The sequence below is a fragment of the Rousettus aegyptiacus genome, unplaced genomic scaffold, assembly GCF_014176215.1.
Source record: "Rousettus aegyptiacus isolate mRouAeg1 unplaced genomic scaffold, mRouAeg1.p scaffold_m13_p_17, whole genome shotgun sequence".
In the NCBI taxonomy this organism is placed as follows: Eukaryota; Metazoa; Chordata; class Mammalia; order Chiroptera; family Pteropodidae; genus Rousettus; species Rousettus aegyptiacus.
The window spans coordinates 10941474-10960972 of NW_023416292.1; the positions used below are offsets into that span (position 1 = coordinate 10941474).

A 19499-nucleotide genomic window follows, 5' to 3' on the forward strand; every position below is an offset into this window, starting at 1 on the left:
AAGGTCCTGAGGTGGAAGAGGATTTGACAGAATTCCAGAACGTGCGGCTGGAACAGAACGTTCAAGGGGCAACCTGGCAGGAAATGACGTTGAAGAAGCACCTGGACGTGGGATGGGTATTCGAGCCATTGGGTATTAGTCAGAATGCAGTACAGCCCACTGGAGGAGCTCCTTTTGGGGTGAACCACATCTGCCAAAATTTGTGTCACCTGTCACACGTCGACTTCCTGTCTCACTAAAGCTTTGTTGCCTAACCCTGAAAATCATGTTGTGTGGGCTCCGTTGTTATAGTGAAGCACAGAGCCATTTACGACAATGGAAATACCTTAGGTGTGAATGCATTGTTGTGTGTGGCCCAACGGATGAGGCGGGGGCCAGTCTTCGTCTCTCCTTAATTAATACGAATGATTAGAAGAAAGTCTGATGAACTGTGTGGCTCCCCATGCCACCGGCATCGCTCCTGCGATCGGAATGTGCCCCCCACATCCGAGCCCCTTTCTCCTCCCACTGGAGGCAGAAGTAATCGATTTCACTCAGTGATCCTTTCGTCCTTTGAGTACTAAATACATCACTGGAGTCAGAGTCAAAATGCCTGAAACTGCAGTTTTGAAGCATGAGTTTTGGAATCAGACCCCAGTTTGCAACAGATCAATCAATATTCTTCCCTTTTAACTTGTCAAATAAGGATAAAAATATCTACCCTCCAGGAGTTTCGTAAGAATTAGGATAATTTGTAGAAAGAATGTATCAGGACACCTAGCACTTTAGCAAATGCTAAGCAAACACTGTAATTTTTAAATTGATAAAATATGCTTAAGCAGTCGATGACATAACTTCACAATCAACAAGTTTTTATTATGCTCTGTCGAGGGACTCTCCACAGTTAGGTTTACCATGTGGTTATTCGTGCCAGTATCTATTCTCACACTAGTGTGTGTATTCCTTGAGATGAGAATGCAAACATGTAATTTTCATGCTGAGGACCCGACACTCTGTGTCTAAAAAGCTAGGTGCTCAATAAATGTGTGTCGAGAGTGTGAGCATCAGGGTCTCACGGATTCTGTAGGTTGATCCAGAGCCAGATAAATCGCGTGGTCCTCCATCAACCTTTCTTTAACCTGACAGAGTTCAGTGAGACACACCTGGCTGCTCAGCTCCACCCCGAGGGGGCGACTCCGGGTTAGATTTCTGGAAGAAGTCAGTCTTTCGGCTGCTTCCCCCTCCAGCCAGCCCTTGTATCTCCCTGTCTAGAACATTTTACGTATCCCCAGCACCAGTCTGCTCTTCTTCTACATAATTCATTGAGAGTACCTGAAATTCTTCTAAGCGAAATCTCTTTGATGGGGACTTGTGGGTCACATCTGGACTTAATGGATTCCGGTAATTTGAATATAAGATCCTCACTAAATATTATCTGTTGCTTGGGTTCCTCTCTTCTCAGATAAAGGCTATTATTCTGTTCCTGATAAGTCTTACGGTCAACACCTTGAGTTAGCACATTTGGGCAGTGTACCTCTGGGAACTGAGCCGGCTGGCCGATAGGCTAGGTTTTGTGGGGAGAGTGTTATTTAAATAGTTTTCTGGAATCTTCGTGATTTTGCACTTTCATTACTAAGTTACTTTGTGCACGCATACCAACACACACACATTTTTACACAAGAACCAAAAAAACTGCATATTTTCTGAGTTTGATATCACAATGTCAAGATGATAATTTTTTTTGACTTTTCAATGGTTTGGGATTACTATGTTAATCTTTATGAAACTTTGTAGTCAATGATTAAGATCCTTAGGAATATGTAAGAAAATACAATGAAGTCCCCCTAGACTAATATGGTAGTGCATTTTATAAAGCACAATCTACTGAGAAAAATCTAAACTGAAAAGTCAAGTAAGTAAGGAGTGCCACAGTGTGGTTATAGTAACTAATTTCATACAAACCTTTGTCCGAAGACTTTTTTTTAAAGCCGAAATAGGATTAGTTTGTTGCTATTAATGTTTATTCTATATATCGCAAATTAAATTTTTAAAAGTTGTCAATTGTTTAAGTTAAAGGTTAAGTTAAAATAGACACATATGGTAATTAATGCTATTAAAAATAGGCCAAAGTCACACTACTGGTAAATGGCTAGGCAATATTAAAATTTATTTCTATCTGATTTCAGGTCCTATTTTAACAATCTATAACGTAAGCTCAGCCCTCTATAACTAAAAGACACTCTCCTCCTCCCAATAATTAATGATCCTGGCCTCACAGGTCTACAGGATCAATCACATTACACACATATACTTTTGAGAGATCCCATTAAAATCTCCAACAGGACCTATCAGATTTGATGTACTTCACAGCAATCTTCTCAAATATTAATAGCCTCATTTTTCAAATAAGAAAACTGAAACTCAAAATATTTAGGTATTAATGTTTATACGGCACTTAGTGACAGAAATAAAAGTAAACCCCTCAGCTTCTGGTTCCGGGTCAGTACGTCTGGATGGTTATGAGAACATCCGGGGTTAGAGGTCAGGAGACCAGGCTTGCAAGCAATAAGCTCTGCCACTTAAGTAGTTGCGTTAGTGTTAAGCAAGTCACTTAAATCCATGAGTTTCTAGTTTCTTTTTTTTTGTAAATGAAGATATTATATTAACCTTGCCTGTCTTTGAAGACTATTGTATCAATCAAAGAAATCCACTACCTAAAAGAGCTTTTTACAGACTGGGAACATTATAATACATTAGCTGTTTTTATTATTTTCTAGCTATCTACTGCCACAATATAAAAATGCTTTGATATTAAAGCTTAGTAACTGATTTTTAAGAATCCAATAAACACTATAATTGTAACCTACGCTAAAATGTCTACTTAAATTATTCATATTTAGGATTTTTATGCCAGGCTGAAAAATGCATAATCATCAGATCCTTATTGGTATCCTGTCACTTAAGGATGCACTATTCTTGGCCTAGTGAAGACTCACTACTATATACAATATATGTACTAAATGCATTAAAACATTATCTGTAGTTATAAGGGCTGACTTTTATGTATGTGCTTATAATAATTTTGATATTGGATAAATGTTCAAAGAATCCAGATGCTATACACAGACGAGATCAAGATAGCTCACTTCTCACAGGACCTGCCATTATAATAAGTTTAGATTAGTTTGCTTTTTAAAAATTAGCTAGAAGAGAACAAGGCTATCTCTTTGAGGAGCAGGTAATAATATTTATTTTGGTTCTAAAAGTATTGCCAATGGGTAAATTTTATATACATATTTCAGACCCTCTTTGAAATCCATAACTCATGATATTTGGTTTTATTTATATCGTTAGTTATTAATCATAAAATGGGTTCATGAAAGTTATAAATATAAGATTTCTCTACATCTTTTATATGACATCATTGCCACAAAATTCACATAAAGACTATAAACTAAAAAGATTTCCCCACATTCACAAAAAATGTGAGAAACTGGGAGTTTAAAACTGTCACTCAGTTTTGTTTCAGCATTTGAATCTGTACACGTGTGGCCACCACTGGAAATGTGGGGAGAAGACACAGAAGACCATTTGACTTGATGACTTTTGGGCCAATAACTTCTTGTTACAATGGGTAGCAGAGTTTACACATAGGAAAGTCGAAGGTGCATTCAGCAAAGAATCATTGGTTCTCTGCACATAACAGAACCTCTGCCACGCGAACGCCCTAGTCCTGTGGTCACAAGTTCCCAGCAAGGTGGGGGAAAAAAATAAAGAAGTCAATGGGACAGTGCCACAATGGAGGTACGCACAGGGGGAGCAGATACGGGAAAGAATCGCAGAGGAGAAATGGTCTTTTGGGCCCTTACAATGAAGGGGAGAATGAAAGTGTGGGACCCGGTAACACCTGGAAAAGCCAGAATTTTGAAAAACTTCCAGGTTCAAGACATGTGTAAAAGTATGGTTGAGAAAATGTCAGAAATTGGGAGGTGAGTCTCTCTAGTGCGTTGAATATATCATTCACTTCTAGGTTTTCATTATGTCTTTCTCAGGACTTCATTTTAGTGCTGTGTATCTTTAAATTGTTTCACAGCAGAAAATAAAATGAAAAAAAAGAATGGTTGATTCGCCTTTTAGAAAGTACATTACAGTATTGTAATCCAAGTACATAATATTATATGCGTGTTACTAAGTGCGAGACATGTCCTGAAGATATCTATCATCTCTGGACAAATAACTAAATTTGCATTAAAAGACAAACTAAAGAAGTATAGAACGATTTTTGGAATCATGCTGCCATCTAGTGGTCAAATTGAGAAATTTACTTACTCGTATTTAATTTATATCTCAAAAATGTGAGTTTTATACATTGAATATTTTCCTATTCAAGAATAGTTAATGATTTCTTATTTACCTCTAATTATTTGGGGCTCTATCCATTAAGTCTGTTAAAAATACAATAACATGCCCCAAATAGAGTCACTTGTGCTAAATCATACATCACCAAACTGATTTAATCACAGTCTGCTCTCCCAGCAATGAGATCTTAAACCAGTTAAGCAGAAATCACCTGATCAGGACTAGATAGGTAATCTGCATGCTAGACCCCTGCCATCCCCTACAGGAGGGTAGTGTTGTGATAATCCACACATGTTTTTGCCTGGTATAACTTCCTTGTTCCCATTCTCTTCTGCGTATAAAAGTTCTTCATTTTGTACAGCTTCTCAGCTCCTTTAGATCTGCTGTTGGACGCTGCTCAATTCAAATCGATTTTGGATCAAATAAACTCTTAAAATTTTTAATATGCCTCAGTTTATCTTTTAACAAATCGTATACCCAACTTCTTGATTCTCAAGAAGGTAAAGAAAAATAAGGTGCTCCCAAAGAAGGCTTTATATTTGTTAAATCTTTCATATACTCTACATCATTTGATATTCAGAGCCATCTTATAAAAAGACAAAAACATTTAATATTATCCCCTTCTTAATCAATGAAGAAACAGAAGCATAACAGGGTAAGAAATTCACCTAAGGCCCACATGCCAAGAATTGACTCAAGTCAGGGCAACTTTAGTTCTCATCTTCTTTTTCCTTGATGCATTAGAGACTTGTCTTATTGTTTACCCTCTTGATAGCATTATGATGCCTTTGTGTCATGTGAATAATATCTATTTTGTAGGTTTGGAACTGAACATGTATAAGGTTTTCATAATGTAGATAATAATAGTCCAGATGAGCTACTTAATGCTGGGGTCACAAACAAATCCTAAATCCCAAGGGTTTTGCACAATAAAATGATTTCTCACCTTGGTTCATCACACCTGCTGGCATTTCACTGGGCTAGCTGCAAGGGAACGGAAAATGAAGGGGAGCAAATTAAAGGTTTCCAGAACATCACTCTCTGCCACAGAATATATATATATGCATATATATATTTGTGTATTTATATATACATATTTATATATATACATATATATTTATACATATATATTTATGTGTATATATAAATATACATATATTTGTATATTTGTATATTTATATATTTTTTTATTAATGAATATATAAAGTAAGGCTTTTGGATCACGAGGGTTTGCAAAACATCACTGTGCTTTTATTTGTTTTTTGTTTGTTTTTGTTTTGTTTTGTTTTCCCATAAAGAACCTCAAGATCACAAAAGTGGATTAATCTTGATCCTTGACTCAGGTACATTTACGGATGGTCGACGAACGGCTGTCTTCTATGTATGTGTATATGTCTATGTATTTTAATAACGTAAAAAGCATCTGCGGACCTAACAGCCAATGTAAAAGCTCAGACTTTGGCGATAAGTTACACTAGCTGTGCGGTCCCCACTCCATCCATCTGCTGCCCCCTCTCCAAGGTAACCATCCTCCGAACTACTGTGTGCTTTTTCTCTCATGATCCTTCTAAGGATACTCTTTTAATATCATTTTATCTGATACATACGCATACACACACATATACATATTGCTTAAAGGTATACATTTTTATTTTAGTTAGTATCTTAATACATTAAGATTCGTCCACATGGTGCATGTCATCATAGTTCACTTATCAAGGGTTGCATAATAATAGTCTTTCGTTTGAGCATATCCCAGTTTATTCACTCACTCCTCGGGGATGTGCATTTGCGATTTTCTCCAGTTTTTGCTATTGCAAACAGCTTCCCAGGTACCTATGAGGCTTCATTTCTCAATAAATCTTCCTTTCTGGTTAAGCTTATATCCTCACTGGTCTCTTAAAAATACCATTCTATTTCCTGACCCTCGCCCTATCTTCCTTGTCACGATGCCTCCACACTTCTTTCTGCATTCCTAGTTCTATACATCATCCAAGAGCAAAATGAAGTTTCACCTTCTCTGTAAAAATTTCCTGTCCACCGTAATTATAGGGCTCCATCTTGCTTCTGAATGTTTAAAATGTGTTTTATTCCAAACAATGTTTTGGTAAATATTATAACTACAGTCATTAATCACCTACAAAATGCCAGGCGAGGACTCAAGCACTTTACATAGACTGTTTTTTTAATCCTCAACATAATATTAAAATGTGGGAATTATTATCATTACTGTTTTTCAGTGCATTAATTACATATTAATCATCTTAAATGTTTGATGCCTAAAAGGGTTCATAAGACTCAGTTTACCCTCAGGCAAAGGACAGAGTACAGCAACAACAGGAGAAGGTACACATTCAAAAGGGTCCTGGAGTCCCAGGCACGGTGTTCCTTTTTCTCCCACCACTGAGTGGAGTCACACTTCGTTTCCAGGTCTCAAACCACCATCAGCATTCATGCAAAGCACCTGCGTACCACGAAGTCCAAAGACTGTTCTCGGTGGGATATCTCTTACCATGAGCTGGTCACTTGACACATCCCAGCTATGAGACCAGCCTCAACTACTGAAACATCCCCCACCCTCAACCTCCACCAAAACCAAACGTGACTCAAGATCCCCGTTATTGTTACTAAACAGTGCTGACGTGCTGATTCATCCTGCTCTGAAACAACACCCAGACCCATACAGAATAGCATTTGCCTTTAGTTAATAAGTCCCATAGCATTGACCAAGGGTCTGCGGCTCTGGGGAGAAGCGCGGAGTCCACCCAGCACAGGGAGATTTACCCAGGCTGTGCACACAGGTAAGGAAATCCAGGCTTAGAGAAGTTAAATACTACCCCAAGGTCACACAGCTACAGAGTGACGGAGCTGGTCTGACGGATGTCAAGCCTTGTGTCCTGGCTTTCACACCTTATGGACTAACGTGGACTGTCTTTGCTACCCTCCTGTTCTCAACAACTAGAAAATCTATAAAATATAAAGCAGTGGGCATCAGACACTGGATGGCAGACAGCACAGGATGGAACACACAGTGAACACCGTGATCTTTCCGGGTGACTGCCTGGCGAGGATGCCAGGCTGTGGTGGGATGCAAGGGCCTCTCCTGACCCTTGGGAGTTCCAGGTCCCTTGCTACCTTGAACTGCTTGTCATGTGCACGTATAACATGCACCCCTGCAGCCAACCTGAGGCGCCCAGGCCTTCCAAGCCCAGGGAGCTGGGGCCATGCCCTCCCCTGCACAGTGTTCAGTGTGGAGGGGCCCCACCCAGACGATCACACTGGGCAGCAGCTGCACATCGGTGACAGTCACTCTCGCTTGGACTTGCTACATGAAGATGTCCAGGGCTCCACCAGCAACGAGGACACTCAGATGTCTCTTAGAAGAAAACATGGCCTGCTCTCCCAGCCCTTTTTAGCAAGATGCTCTGATCACGAGGCCTCTTGGGCCCTAGCTTAGTTCCAGGTCCCTTACCTTCTTTTAGCTCCCTGGCCACCTCGAACTGCCCTGCTCCCCCACACACAGCTCACACGTCTGAAATCTCCAGTGAGGAGGTGGCCCGTACCCGAAAATTACCGGGAGGGAAGGTACGAAATGTGATCATGGGTCCCCAGGTGGACTTGCAGCCTAAGGGGTCCCAAGCTTTTCCAGAAACGGGGCTTCCAGCAGCCTCTTATTACATGACACCCCAATCACCAAGCCCTGCCCTATCAACACTAGCGAAGAAGGCCAGTATCCTCCAGCTCTGCCTTCCCAGTGAGCATGCAATTTGTGTTGTTTACAGCTTAAAGGTAAGCAAATGCCTTGAGTCCCCAGATCCTGCACCACTGACTGGTCTGAGCGCTTCTGATCCGTGGTCCTTGGCCACGCTGAACTATGCTGCGTGTGCACGCGCAGTTTGCACTTCTCCAGCGGGCTTTGGGCAGCCCGGGCCCTCCAGGCTTGCGGAGCTGCGCCCCCACCTCAACCACCTGCTTAGTCTCTGCGTGGACAGAAAGCGACTCAGGCTTACCTGCAAATGGACTACGGTCACACTGTCTGACTGGTCCAGGCTTTTCCAGGTACCAAATTCCTCACGTGTGGCACATAAGATGATGCCACTGCTCCGGCGCTGCCCTAGGTCTTCTTCCCCAGCGCGCGACCATTTCCCGCTTCCAGATCCAGCTTCCAGCAGCCCGAGGCTCGGCCCGCGCACGCGCAGTACTCACCCCGTCAGCCCCGGGTCAGTCTGGCCCCGTGGATGGAGCTGGGCCTGGCTCTAACAACCTGCATAGTCTCCAGTGAAAAGGCACCCCAACTGGAAAATTATCCTGCGGTGGCAGCTACACATTGGGGACAGTCAGTTTCCATGCGGCCATGCTGCTCGTGGGTCCCTGGTTTCTCCAGTCAAGTCCTCCTAGGTGTCTTCTTTGGTACCAAGGGCAGCCCGCCCGGCCTTGCTTTGGCAATGCGGGCCGGTAGCCTCCTGCTGTGTTCAGAGGGAATTGACGCATTTGTGTAGTTTGGGGCTTGGAAACAGGCAGATGCCTTGTGTCCCCAGTTCCTACTCCTGTGCCCCACCTGTCGCGTCCCAAGCTGGGTTCCAGTTCCACTGCCTCAAAGTGAGTGGTTTGCGCATGCGCAGTTTGTGGGTACAGTTCCCACTCCACTGGCACTGGGCAGGCAGGGCTCTCCAGGTCTGTGCAGCTGGGGCCTGTCCCCAAACTCCTGCAGAGTCTGCACTGTGAAAGGGGTTCGCCCCCCTAAGACACCCCATCAGTGGTGCAATACAGAAGCTGAAAATCAAGTACAGTTAGTCCTATTTGGACTTGCTGCCTGTGGGTCCTGAGTGTCTCTTATTAGATTATTGCCCTCCAGCCTGCCTGGCTCTGCCCTTAAAAAGCAGGCGGTATCCTCCAGCTCTGCCTTCAGGGGAGCATGCACATCTGTGTATGTTAGGGCTTGGAATGAAGCAGATGCTTTGTGTTCCCAAGATCCTGCTTCTGTGACCCGGCCTCTTGGGACTAGACTGGTGCCTCTTTACCATGTTCCTGGCTACACCCAACTGAGCTCTCTTGTGCATGCGTAGTTCTCACTTCTTCGGCCGGTCTTGGGCAGCCAGGACCCTCTGGGGTAGCGAGCTGAGGCCGGGCTCCACAATCGGCAGAGTCCAGAGTGGAGGGGGCCCACCCCGAAAATCACCTTGAGGCGCCAGCTGCAAATGGGGACAGTATGCCCCATTTGGACTTGCTACCTGATGGGTACTCGAACTCTCCATGAACCAAGCCACCCAGGTATCTCTTGTTACATTGGTCGTGGTCCCATCAAGCCAGGCTTTTGACTCCTGATATAGCTGGCTTGGGGTGATAGGGTCCTCTGTATAGGCGCGGTCTTGGACACCGGCAGATGCCTGCTTTCCGCCCAGAGCCCACAACAGTGACCAACAAACAAACAAACAAAAACAACAAACAAAAAAAACCCAAACCAAACTCTACTCGGTTTATTCATTTACTTTCTCCACCTAAGATTATATCATGGCAACAGGTTGAGGCGAGAATTCTTTTTTTCTTTTTTTAAATTTCTGCCCCAAGCACTAATTTAATACACTCTTTCTCATATAATTAACTCAAAAAGAATTATCTCCCACTCAGCTCTGGGCACATTGATCTCTTCTCTGCTTTGGGATACACCTGGCGCTCCACCTCCCAGCATTTGCGTTGGCTGCTCCCCTGGCCAGGAATACTCTTCCCTTGAATATCCATCCACAGGTCCTGTCCGCTTAGACCCTTCACATCTTTACTCTGATGTCACCGTCTCATTATGATCTTCTCCAGGGTCCCATTTGAAATTACATGCCACCAACACATCTCATCTCCTCCCTTCCCTTTTTAAAATTTTCTCCCCAGTGCTTATCACTAACATTCTAGATACTTATTCATCTTGTTCATCGTTGGTGACCTCCATTAGAATGTACGGTCCTCAAAGACAGACACTTTCGTCTGTTGTCTCCTGCTGTATCCCCGGATCCTGCAACATGTCCCATGGCCTGTAGTGGGCACTCATTTGTCATATGAATAAATCAACCAGTAAAAGAAACTTTCAAGTGTTCCTATAAGGTAAACACCGAGAAGTTTTAAAAGCAAGCCTTTATAGGGAGAGCGCTCCCCTGAGAGGTTCTCTGGTCCAGAGAGGAGAGGGGCCAGAGAAGTGGCACCCTGGGACAGGAGGGCATAGTTTTTATAGGGTTATGTGGGGGTAGGGTCTAGAATAAGGAATGTCAGCTGAGCATCTGGATCAGGGCGGTGGCGGATTAGGGCGGTGGCGCCAGGGCTTTAGGGTGGGCCTTTGTCAAGCTGGGAAGCCTCCAGGCAGGCCCCCGTTGACCTAACAGTTCCCTTCTTTGTTTTTGTTTTTAATCTTTCCTCACCAGTAGAAATGCGAATATGTGGGGGCCCCACTACGAGTCACCCCAGCATGTGCTTCTGTGTATGCAGATTGTTTTGAACTAAAGGCAACGTTAGCCACAGGCTCAAGAGAAACTTCTGCCCCACACACCCTCCCTTAATTACCTAGAAGAATTTGAATTAGAGGCCTCACCCATAAGAGATTATCAAAGAAAACTTCTTTTGATCTAACTATAGGGCAGAGCAAACTGCTATTGACTAAAGGTCCGCTTTTCTTATCATCCTGAAATCATCTTCTGAAGTTCTCAAGGCATTTTACCTCATCCCCAGGTCTCCATGTCTCATATACTCACTTTCCCTTTCTACCTCTGAAACTCTCGTGCGTGTGGGGGTCTCTGACTCACATACATGGGGTTCCCATACATACATATGTAGTAAATTTGCTAATTTCCTCTTGCTAATCTGTCTCATGTCTATTTGACTGTTAGACCAGCCAGAAGAACCTTGAGAGTAGAGGAAAGTTTGTTCCTCCCCCACAAACGAAAGACGAGATGAAAGAAGACCAATGAATAGACGGTGTAAAGAAAGGCAATTCAAAGAAAGAATGAGGAAGCCCTTATGCTTGAAAAACCAACCCTGAAACTTAGCAGTTCAACCGTAACTGAGCCAATAGTCCTGCAATGTAGACTCTCCCTAAAACAAGTCTTGCATATTCAGCCTTTGCCACTCTTTTGGATTTTTCTCTGGTGGTGGATATGCAGTCCAGGAGAACATCAGCAAAGTAAAATGTTAAACTAGAAGTGGTTACATTTTTTCTACTTGCTTAACAATTAATGCACACTTTCTATTTTATGAAAAATAACCATGATTTAAATTGATAAGTTTCATATTTGAGTACAAGATTCACAACTTTTGCATTCGAAAGCATGAATCTGAGACTCTCACGGCCAACGGTGCAATATCTCATGAAAAATAACACAACTCAGTTGTCTCATGCCAATTTGCATATAGATGTATTTATTTTGTATATGTATAAATGCATTTAAATAAAAAATAGTGTTGTCTCATGGCATGAATAAATCCAGTCAGTGAATGATATTCACGCATAATGCAAAGTCTTACTTATTGAGATAGAAATGTTAAAGATGCTAAAAAGAAGCCACGTTTTTAAAAAGAAGACACATAAGACAGCTGGTGAGGAATGTCTAAAAATACAGTCTATGTCCCTACATTTGCATCAGGAAATTCCTACTGATAAAAAAATGTAGCTGAGTATATTTTTACATAACCAACACCATCTGCTAACCTAACAAACTTCTAAAGGTATTATTCTCATGCAGCTAAATAACTGCAACTTTGAGTATTAGCCAGTCTCTTGTGATCAGTACTAATGTGCTTTTAAATCCAGTTGTCATGGAATTTCAAACTCTCTCAGCATCGGAAATTACTGCCCTTTTCGGCAAACAAATTATGCTGTGGGTTTGCTTAGAGCCTCCTTGTTGAAAAATTTTCTTGCCTCAATGTTACTGAGGGAAACAGAACAGCGAGATGGATTCTGCCTTCTGTATTCGATGCTTTCAATGATGGCATTCTTTATTACCTGCAAATAGAGGCAAAAGATGTATAATTAGGACAGCTATGAACTCATTTAACCATTTGTTTGCTCAAAACAAAAATCTAATCAATCTTTTTATTAAAGTATTCTTTTTGAAATAGAGAAATATCTGAGTCATGTATATATATACATTTAAATTCAACACCCCACCATTATAGTCTTGTTAAACTCGTATCCAAACACTCTTCCTTTCCTTAGCAGAGAAAAATAACTATTCTGGGAGCATCCCAGATTTTGTACTGATTAGAATTGAGAATAGAATACTTATAAAATGGCAAATTTATCCTCATTTTGTCCTTCATTGAGAAAGTGATGAGAATGAAGAAAGAGTAATTACTAAATGTAGAATTTATGTTCTTTACAGTTAGTGGACAAGTAGAAACGAAGGATCACAAGTAAAAGACTTTCCCGAAGCCTAGGGAAGAGAGAAGGCATGGCTAAGGAATCACCCCACTTCCTCAGCCAACAGGTACAGTTATAAAACATGGATGTCTTCTGTCTGGAAAACACCATGCTTTGTGATTTTATTGATGGCTATTTTTTATTCAGAGTCATCTTTATATATATACCCAAATCAATGGTGGCTACAACTTCTAAGAATAGCTATTGAAATTATCATATACTTTTCTGGTACAAAGTTAGAAAATTTGAACAGAGAAATTTTGGAATTTCGTTAAAGAAGTTATTGCGGTGCAATGGGAATGGGCTTTGGAGGCAAAATGGGTTTTAGAGGGGAGGGTGGAGGAGGGGTGGAGAGCAGTCGTGGCTCTGCTGCTGTTTCAAACCTCCTCCTCCTCCTCAGGAAGACTCCACGTCCCGGACAGGACTACAAGGTTTCAGCTTAATGACCACCAAAGTAGGCATTTCAGGGCACAGAGGCACAGAGGTACGTCACAGGGATGTTCCACAACCTCGCTAATCTCTACCCCAGGAATTAAGCCACACGAAGGTATTACTCACAGACATTTCAACCCTCTGCCATGGGGAGGGTTGAACTTGGCAAGTCTGAGCAGTTTAGGACACGACAACCCTTCCCACCCACCCAAGGCTGAAGTGGCCCGGTCAGCCTTGGAGATGTGTGCACGGAGGGCCTTTCTCACTGGGCAAGCCAGGTTCAGTGACTGGAGGAGAGAAATGTGTGGCCCCGGCGATGCTAACGAGCAAGAAATATTCTGTGACCTTATGTCAGCCCAACGGGCAGCCCCCTCTGTTCTCCAGCAGTAACTCTAAGCAACAAGCAGTCGCATTTGGAAAAGAGGAATTTATCACAGGAAGGTGACACCTTTATTTGCTTTATCATTCCAAATGTGCGTGTGTGTGTGTGTGTGTGTGTGTGTGTGTGTGTGTGTGTGTGTGTAGTCTTCTGGGAAAAATGAGCTCAAATGTTGTTTTTAAGTAAAGCAGAAATTCGCCGACCCCATTTTTCTTATGAGTAGGGGAAATATAATTCTATAGCAACAAAAGAGGCTTCAGGCTTCCAGACATGATCACTTATCACTTCTTCTTGGCTATGTGAGATCACGGGTAGTTTAGCTTAAATCCTTGAGCATGTTTCCTCTTCTTTAGAATGGGAATAATAATATTAATCTTGGATTTTGTAGGAATGGGAGATCATTTTGTAAAAAAAAAAACTACTTTGACAACACCTGGCATATAGGAAATATTCCATAAGTAGTATCTGTTTATTGCTATTTTAAAACTACCTGTGAGGAAATTCAGAACGTAAGGCTAGAAAGTTTACGAGAAAAAACCCACCACGTATAGCCAATCATAGGCTTGTTATTTGGTAAAATTCAGAAAATTAATTCTGTGACCAAACGTGCCCTCTGCATCTTCTTTTAATAACTTCCCCACCTTTCTAGAGATCATGCCATCAGGTTTTAAGTTGGTTTCGCCTTCACCACATAATCATGAGACACATCAACCCTCATTATGGAGAAGAACCCAAGTAAAATAAAAATCAGCCTTTTACTTTCCAAACACCAAAAAAGCTTTAAAATATAAAAGACCACAGGAGAAATTATACTGATGACTGCTGTCGATTACTTCATGATGAATTCATGACCACAGAAAATCATCAATGTCAATATTGATAACTAGCAATATTTACCATAATTGGACCTTCACAGGTGTTTCTAGTAAACAGGCCATTCTTATAAACGAAAATGAATATTTACATTTACAACTCTGAAAAACTCAAATTAAATGAAATTGGAATATGCAAGTTGAACCACTAGGTGGCACATTAACACTATGAAACCATTTAACCAGGTTTTTACAGATCACTGCAAAAAATACTGATTTGTTGTGAGATAATTCTGTAATATAAATAGTAGAGGCTAAACTCAGTACATCAGTTGCTAAATTCAAAGCTTCCAGCCTGATGCATTTAGATGTATCCACAAAAGGAAGATGTTATATTTGAATCTTTGTTATTTTTTTTTAATTAGGAGTGTTTTTCAGTAGTGTTTATATCTAATTTCCTCTTTCATACCCCCCCTTAAATTCATTGAGATTCCAAATCCTTCCTATCAGTCTCATCCTAGGAATAGCCCTCGTATCTCAAACTTCTCCATCCCCACTGCCCAGCCCTAAATATGATCCCCGTCATCTTTCTCTTGTGCCATTCAATAGCTTTCTCGATCCAGAACCTTTAAATCTTTGGCAGTAAAAACAGAGGATAAAAAAATAAAACACGTAAAATATGATCTTCTCTCAAAAAGGAACAAATTTGGAAATGTGAGATTGGAAGCAATCCACAAGCAAATATTGAATTCCCACAATAGAAAATTTTAAATGATTCCAAAGAGGAAGTTACAGTATATTTTGAGAAAGAAATAAAAATTACAAATATAGAAAAATACGAGAAGATCTACTGGCCTAAATTTCTGTGAATTTGCTGGCTAATGCCTACTTTCCCAATAAAAAACAAAATGTCATGGAAACAGGGACTTTGTAAGTCTTGTCATTTTTGATCCCAGCACTTAGAGCACTTGGAGAACCTTATAAAAAGGCTGAAGATGGAGGGTCATGCCATGTTTAGGGAACATCAGGAAATTGGCCTGGTTGGAGGAAAAGCTGTTTTGGAGAATACTAGAAAATATGCTTATTTGAGAGACAGATGGTCAAAAGTTAGGAAAGAGTGGAAAAAAACCTGTGGTTATATCTTAGCTCTTCACATTAACTGTGTGACTTCCAGCAATTTACCTAAATAATACATGACTCAGTTTCCTCACATGCAAATAAAAATATCTACCTCGTAGGATAGTTTTCAATGTTAAATATTCGAGGGAGAAATATTTAGCTTATGTTAAGGACTCAAAACTTTTTCTTATTCTCTCGTTTTGTGAATTATTATACTCCTAGTTCTTAAAACAGTGCTTGGCACAGTAGATACTAAATAAATATGAGTTAATGAAGAAATAAGATGGAAAGAGATTACAGGCAGCATTAAAGGTGCATGAATCGGGGCCCAAGGTATTAGGCTATGATACCTAGTAAGCTTCTAGTTATTTTTTTTTAGAAAGATAAAAACTTGAACTTGTACCTAGACATGCTTATCATGATGATAAAATACCAATAAATTAAGAATTAAGTACCAGTACTTCTGGATATATGCTTTTTCACATTTTAATTAACATCTAATATTTAACACTACAACATTGTTTGAGAACAAATTTTAAAAGCGCTTTATGCATCATTTGCATATGCCAAATAAACTAACACACAACAGGTTCTTAGAATACGTTTACTGAATTATTAAATTGAATGAGTGAGAGTGCGTAACAGTATATTTTCTCGTGATAGCTAAGTCAGAACATAGATAATATTATCATTGTTAAATTAGCCGCTTCAATTTATTGTCTCTTAGATGCCAAGCTCTTAAATTATATTATTTTACTTAATCCTCACCCTGATCTATAAGACACGTATCGCTGCTTCTTCTTACAAATGAAGAAAGTAAAATTTGGAAAGGTTAGCCAACATGTCCGGCATGATGCAGCCAAGAGGCAGCAAGCAAGGATGTGACCACCCAGTTTGGTCTGACTCCATGGCCGCTGCATTTCCCACACACCACACGTCTTCCAGTGTAAGTGACTAGATGTTAGGTTTCTCACAAAACAAACAAACAGGAAATACTGCCAGTGGAAAAGCATTGAGCCAATGTTCAGTGAACAGGAATTTGGGAGGATTGAGTAAGTGCAGAATCCTGATGCTAATGACAAACCCGGGCTGCTGTCATGAGGTGAGTACAAACAGAGCAGCCGTTTTCTAAAGATGAACTGGAATTTAGCGTTGGCAAAGCAGGCTAGCTAAGATCTCAGGGTGGGAAGGCTGCTACTTTGGGTGATATGCCCAAGATCCATAAAAGTAAAGACATTTAAAAGGCATGAGTGTATCCATTAAAACACACGATATTTTTTGTAGATTAACTACACTTTGGTTATGTTCACTTTCCTACTTTTATATTTCCTTTTTATTGCTTCCTACTTCTAATTTCTTTTATCATATCACAAATACATTAGGTACTTTGGGAAAGAAGCTAAGTTCCAACCAATCTGTCAATCAAATAATAGCATAAAATGTAGGCTTTGCCAATTTGGAGGCATTAGAGTAACAAAATATTTCGTGAACAATAAAATGGTACAATTTGGGTGGAGTCATTCATAAACCTTATTTTTAATTAATTAAAAAGAGGGATTGTTATGTTCATGTGGTATGAAATGTCTGACATTGTCACTAATCGTAGGACATACTTACATCGATGTTGTTCAGGGTGTTGAAGTACATCAGATCATGCAGCCTTTTGAATGCTTGATTTGGATATTGGAAGTTGAAGGTTGAAAACGGTGATTCCGGGTCATCAAAAATATCAAAATCAGCTATTTCTTTCTCTTCTGTAGTTTCTCTTGGAACACCTAAACATCAGAAGAGCCTCAAACAGTGTTATTTTGAACACTACGAAATATCTCTAAAACCCAGAGAATAAAACATACAAATAGTCATAAATATAACATTAGGAACCCCTACTGGAGTCACTGTAAGCTGTAGTATACACTGTTGTATACACTCCCACATTCCCTGGGGGATTTCTGTGTGTTTTGATGGGACAACTTCCAATTGCCAGTATCCTCGGCTCTGTGCCGAAGGGCTTCCTACCCCTGCCTGCAACTGTGGAAGCCTGCTTTGATTTACTCACTAGCAGCTGGCTGGGAATCCTGGTAAAGAGTCCTCCACCGCAAGCAGTAGTCAATCAAAGGCTTTAGGGAATTAGGATATAAATTTCCCAGTTCCCTTGTCCCTTGCCGTGTGAGTGGGAAGGATGATTCTGGAGCCCCGGTCCTATCATCCCATTTCCTAGTTTCCCAACAGGATCAAGCAGCCAGCTCACAAACACATCTTTTGTTATCTGCCTTCCTTCTCTCTGTCACTTCCTCCTTCCTTTCTAAAATTCTCTAATTCGCCCAAATAAGCCATTAGCACTTGAATCCTTTGCTCGGAATCTGCTTCTGGGGGAACCCAAACCAAACATGATCTAATTGCGGTCATAACATAGAAATCCCCTACACGGCCTCTTGGGAATTAACAGTGAAAGAAAATTCTTGGTTTCGAGTATTCCACTGTCCGATAAGTAAAAATGACAGCCAATCCTTCCTTCTCTTGTTTTGAAGTATGACTTAAAATAACTTCTATCCCTATCGATCCTTTCTCTGTCTTCCTCCGCCATCCAGAAAAAGATGACTTTCTTCTCCACAGCCCTCTGTCGAATCTTCCATTTCTATTTTTTGGTGTCTTTCCTTTTACAACTACATTTTCTGGTCCTAAAATAATGATTTTTCTGCCTGTTAATCTCTAGATCTTCCAGGATACTGAAGATGGTACAGCAGGATGACTGTGCTTTAAACTTAATTTTCTTTTTCTGTGAAATATAACATGGCAACATGAAATTACCAGCTACGTTGTACTGATAGATTACATTTATTTTGTAGTCAGCTGAAATTCCCAGAACTTTTGCACGATTTATTCCTAAACAAGGACTCCTTTCACAATAGTGATATTCAAAATCTAACCCTTACGGTAAGATCACCAACCATTCAGAACAAACATAATTCGAGGTTTTGGAATAAAGCCCCAGATCTATTTTTACCAGGCTAGTAGTTAACCCTCCAGATTCTAGATTGTGAAAGACCTAGTGGATCTTGGAGTGAGAAAGATGGGGAGTGCTCGGCGGTCTCAGGATAGAAGCTATTTGACAAGGTAAGGGAAGCACTCAACATTGGAATAGCTGATACAGCAAGTGCCAGTGTGAATCAGCTTAGTATTGGTCTTGCTCCTTTACCAGATTCCTACTTTACAGAAAACAACCTACAGCCAACGCACCTGGAGCCTTGTACTTTCTGAAGTTGATGTTGGCCAGAACGAAGTGAATGATCGTCGGGCAATCTTTCTCTACATCAGGATTCTTGGGTTTAAAGACATAACACTCCTTTAGTCCTTCTCGATCAAACACATAAGGGTCAATCTTTGGAAAGGGAAGCTTGTTCATTTTAGCCCATTTTTCTGCAAGAAGAAGTTCCTGTGGAAGAGGAAAGATGCATTTGGGAATTTTCAGTCTTCATTTGTTCAGCCAGTCTGGCTGGCGTTCAATATTTACCAGGTGTTTACTATGTGCTAGTAGCATGTTCCTTGCTAAGATGAATAATGACCCTGTTCTTAAGAAGCTCATCAATCTCAAAAAAAAAAAAAATACTCTATGAACAAACTCATTGTTGTTAACTCTTGGCTCTGGCCTAGCTCCACTGGAAAATTCATTGATGAACTGATCCAAATGAAATTTTATTGATGTAATTGCTCTAGGAAAAAAGTTTTACAGGTTCTGGGCATTTCTAAGCCATGCGAATCTTTTTTAACCCTAAGAAGTCAAAGGATCTGAGGAAGCAGAATGAAGAACATTCCGTTACTGAATTTTTATCATTTCCACACAACTAATTGCAATAATAAATTTTATATATGCAAAAATATTTGAGCTTCTCTGAATCAGCTTCCGGCCTCAGCATGTTGTTATTACATATGTAACGGCCAAGAGTGGGCCATAGAGAAGGTACCAGGAGTTCAGTTAATGAGGCTGACAGATTGTGTGATCGTTATCACATACCAGCCCCCT

At 40.7% G+C, this 19499-nt stretch overlaps 1 protein-coding gene across 3 annotated transcripts in view; it reads right to left on the reverse strand.

Moving 5' to 3' along the window:
- Positions 1-11705: 11705 nt before the first annotated feature.
- Positions 11706-19499, reverse strand: part of PLA2G4A (phospholipase A2 group IVA) — a 235663-nt gene continuing 227869 nt past the window's right edge. For 2 of the 3 annotated variants that reach the window (XM_036234506.1, XM_036234505.1), the window contains exons 16-18: positions 18716-18911; positions 17096-17253; positions 11725-12319 (exon numbers count right to left, since the gene is read on the reverse strand). In XM_036234506.1, coding sequence (XP_036090399.1) covers positions 12188-12319; positions 17096-17253; positions 18716-18911 — 486 coding nt within the window. In that variant the 3' untranslated portion in view covers positions 11725-12187. Of the gene's footprint in view, positions 12320-17095; positions 17254-18715; positions 18912-19499 lie in introns of all 3 variants that reach the window. The other variant, XM_036234504.1, reaches the window with a different exon arrangement.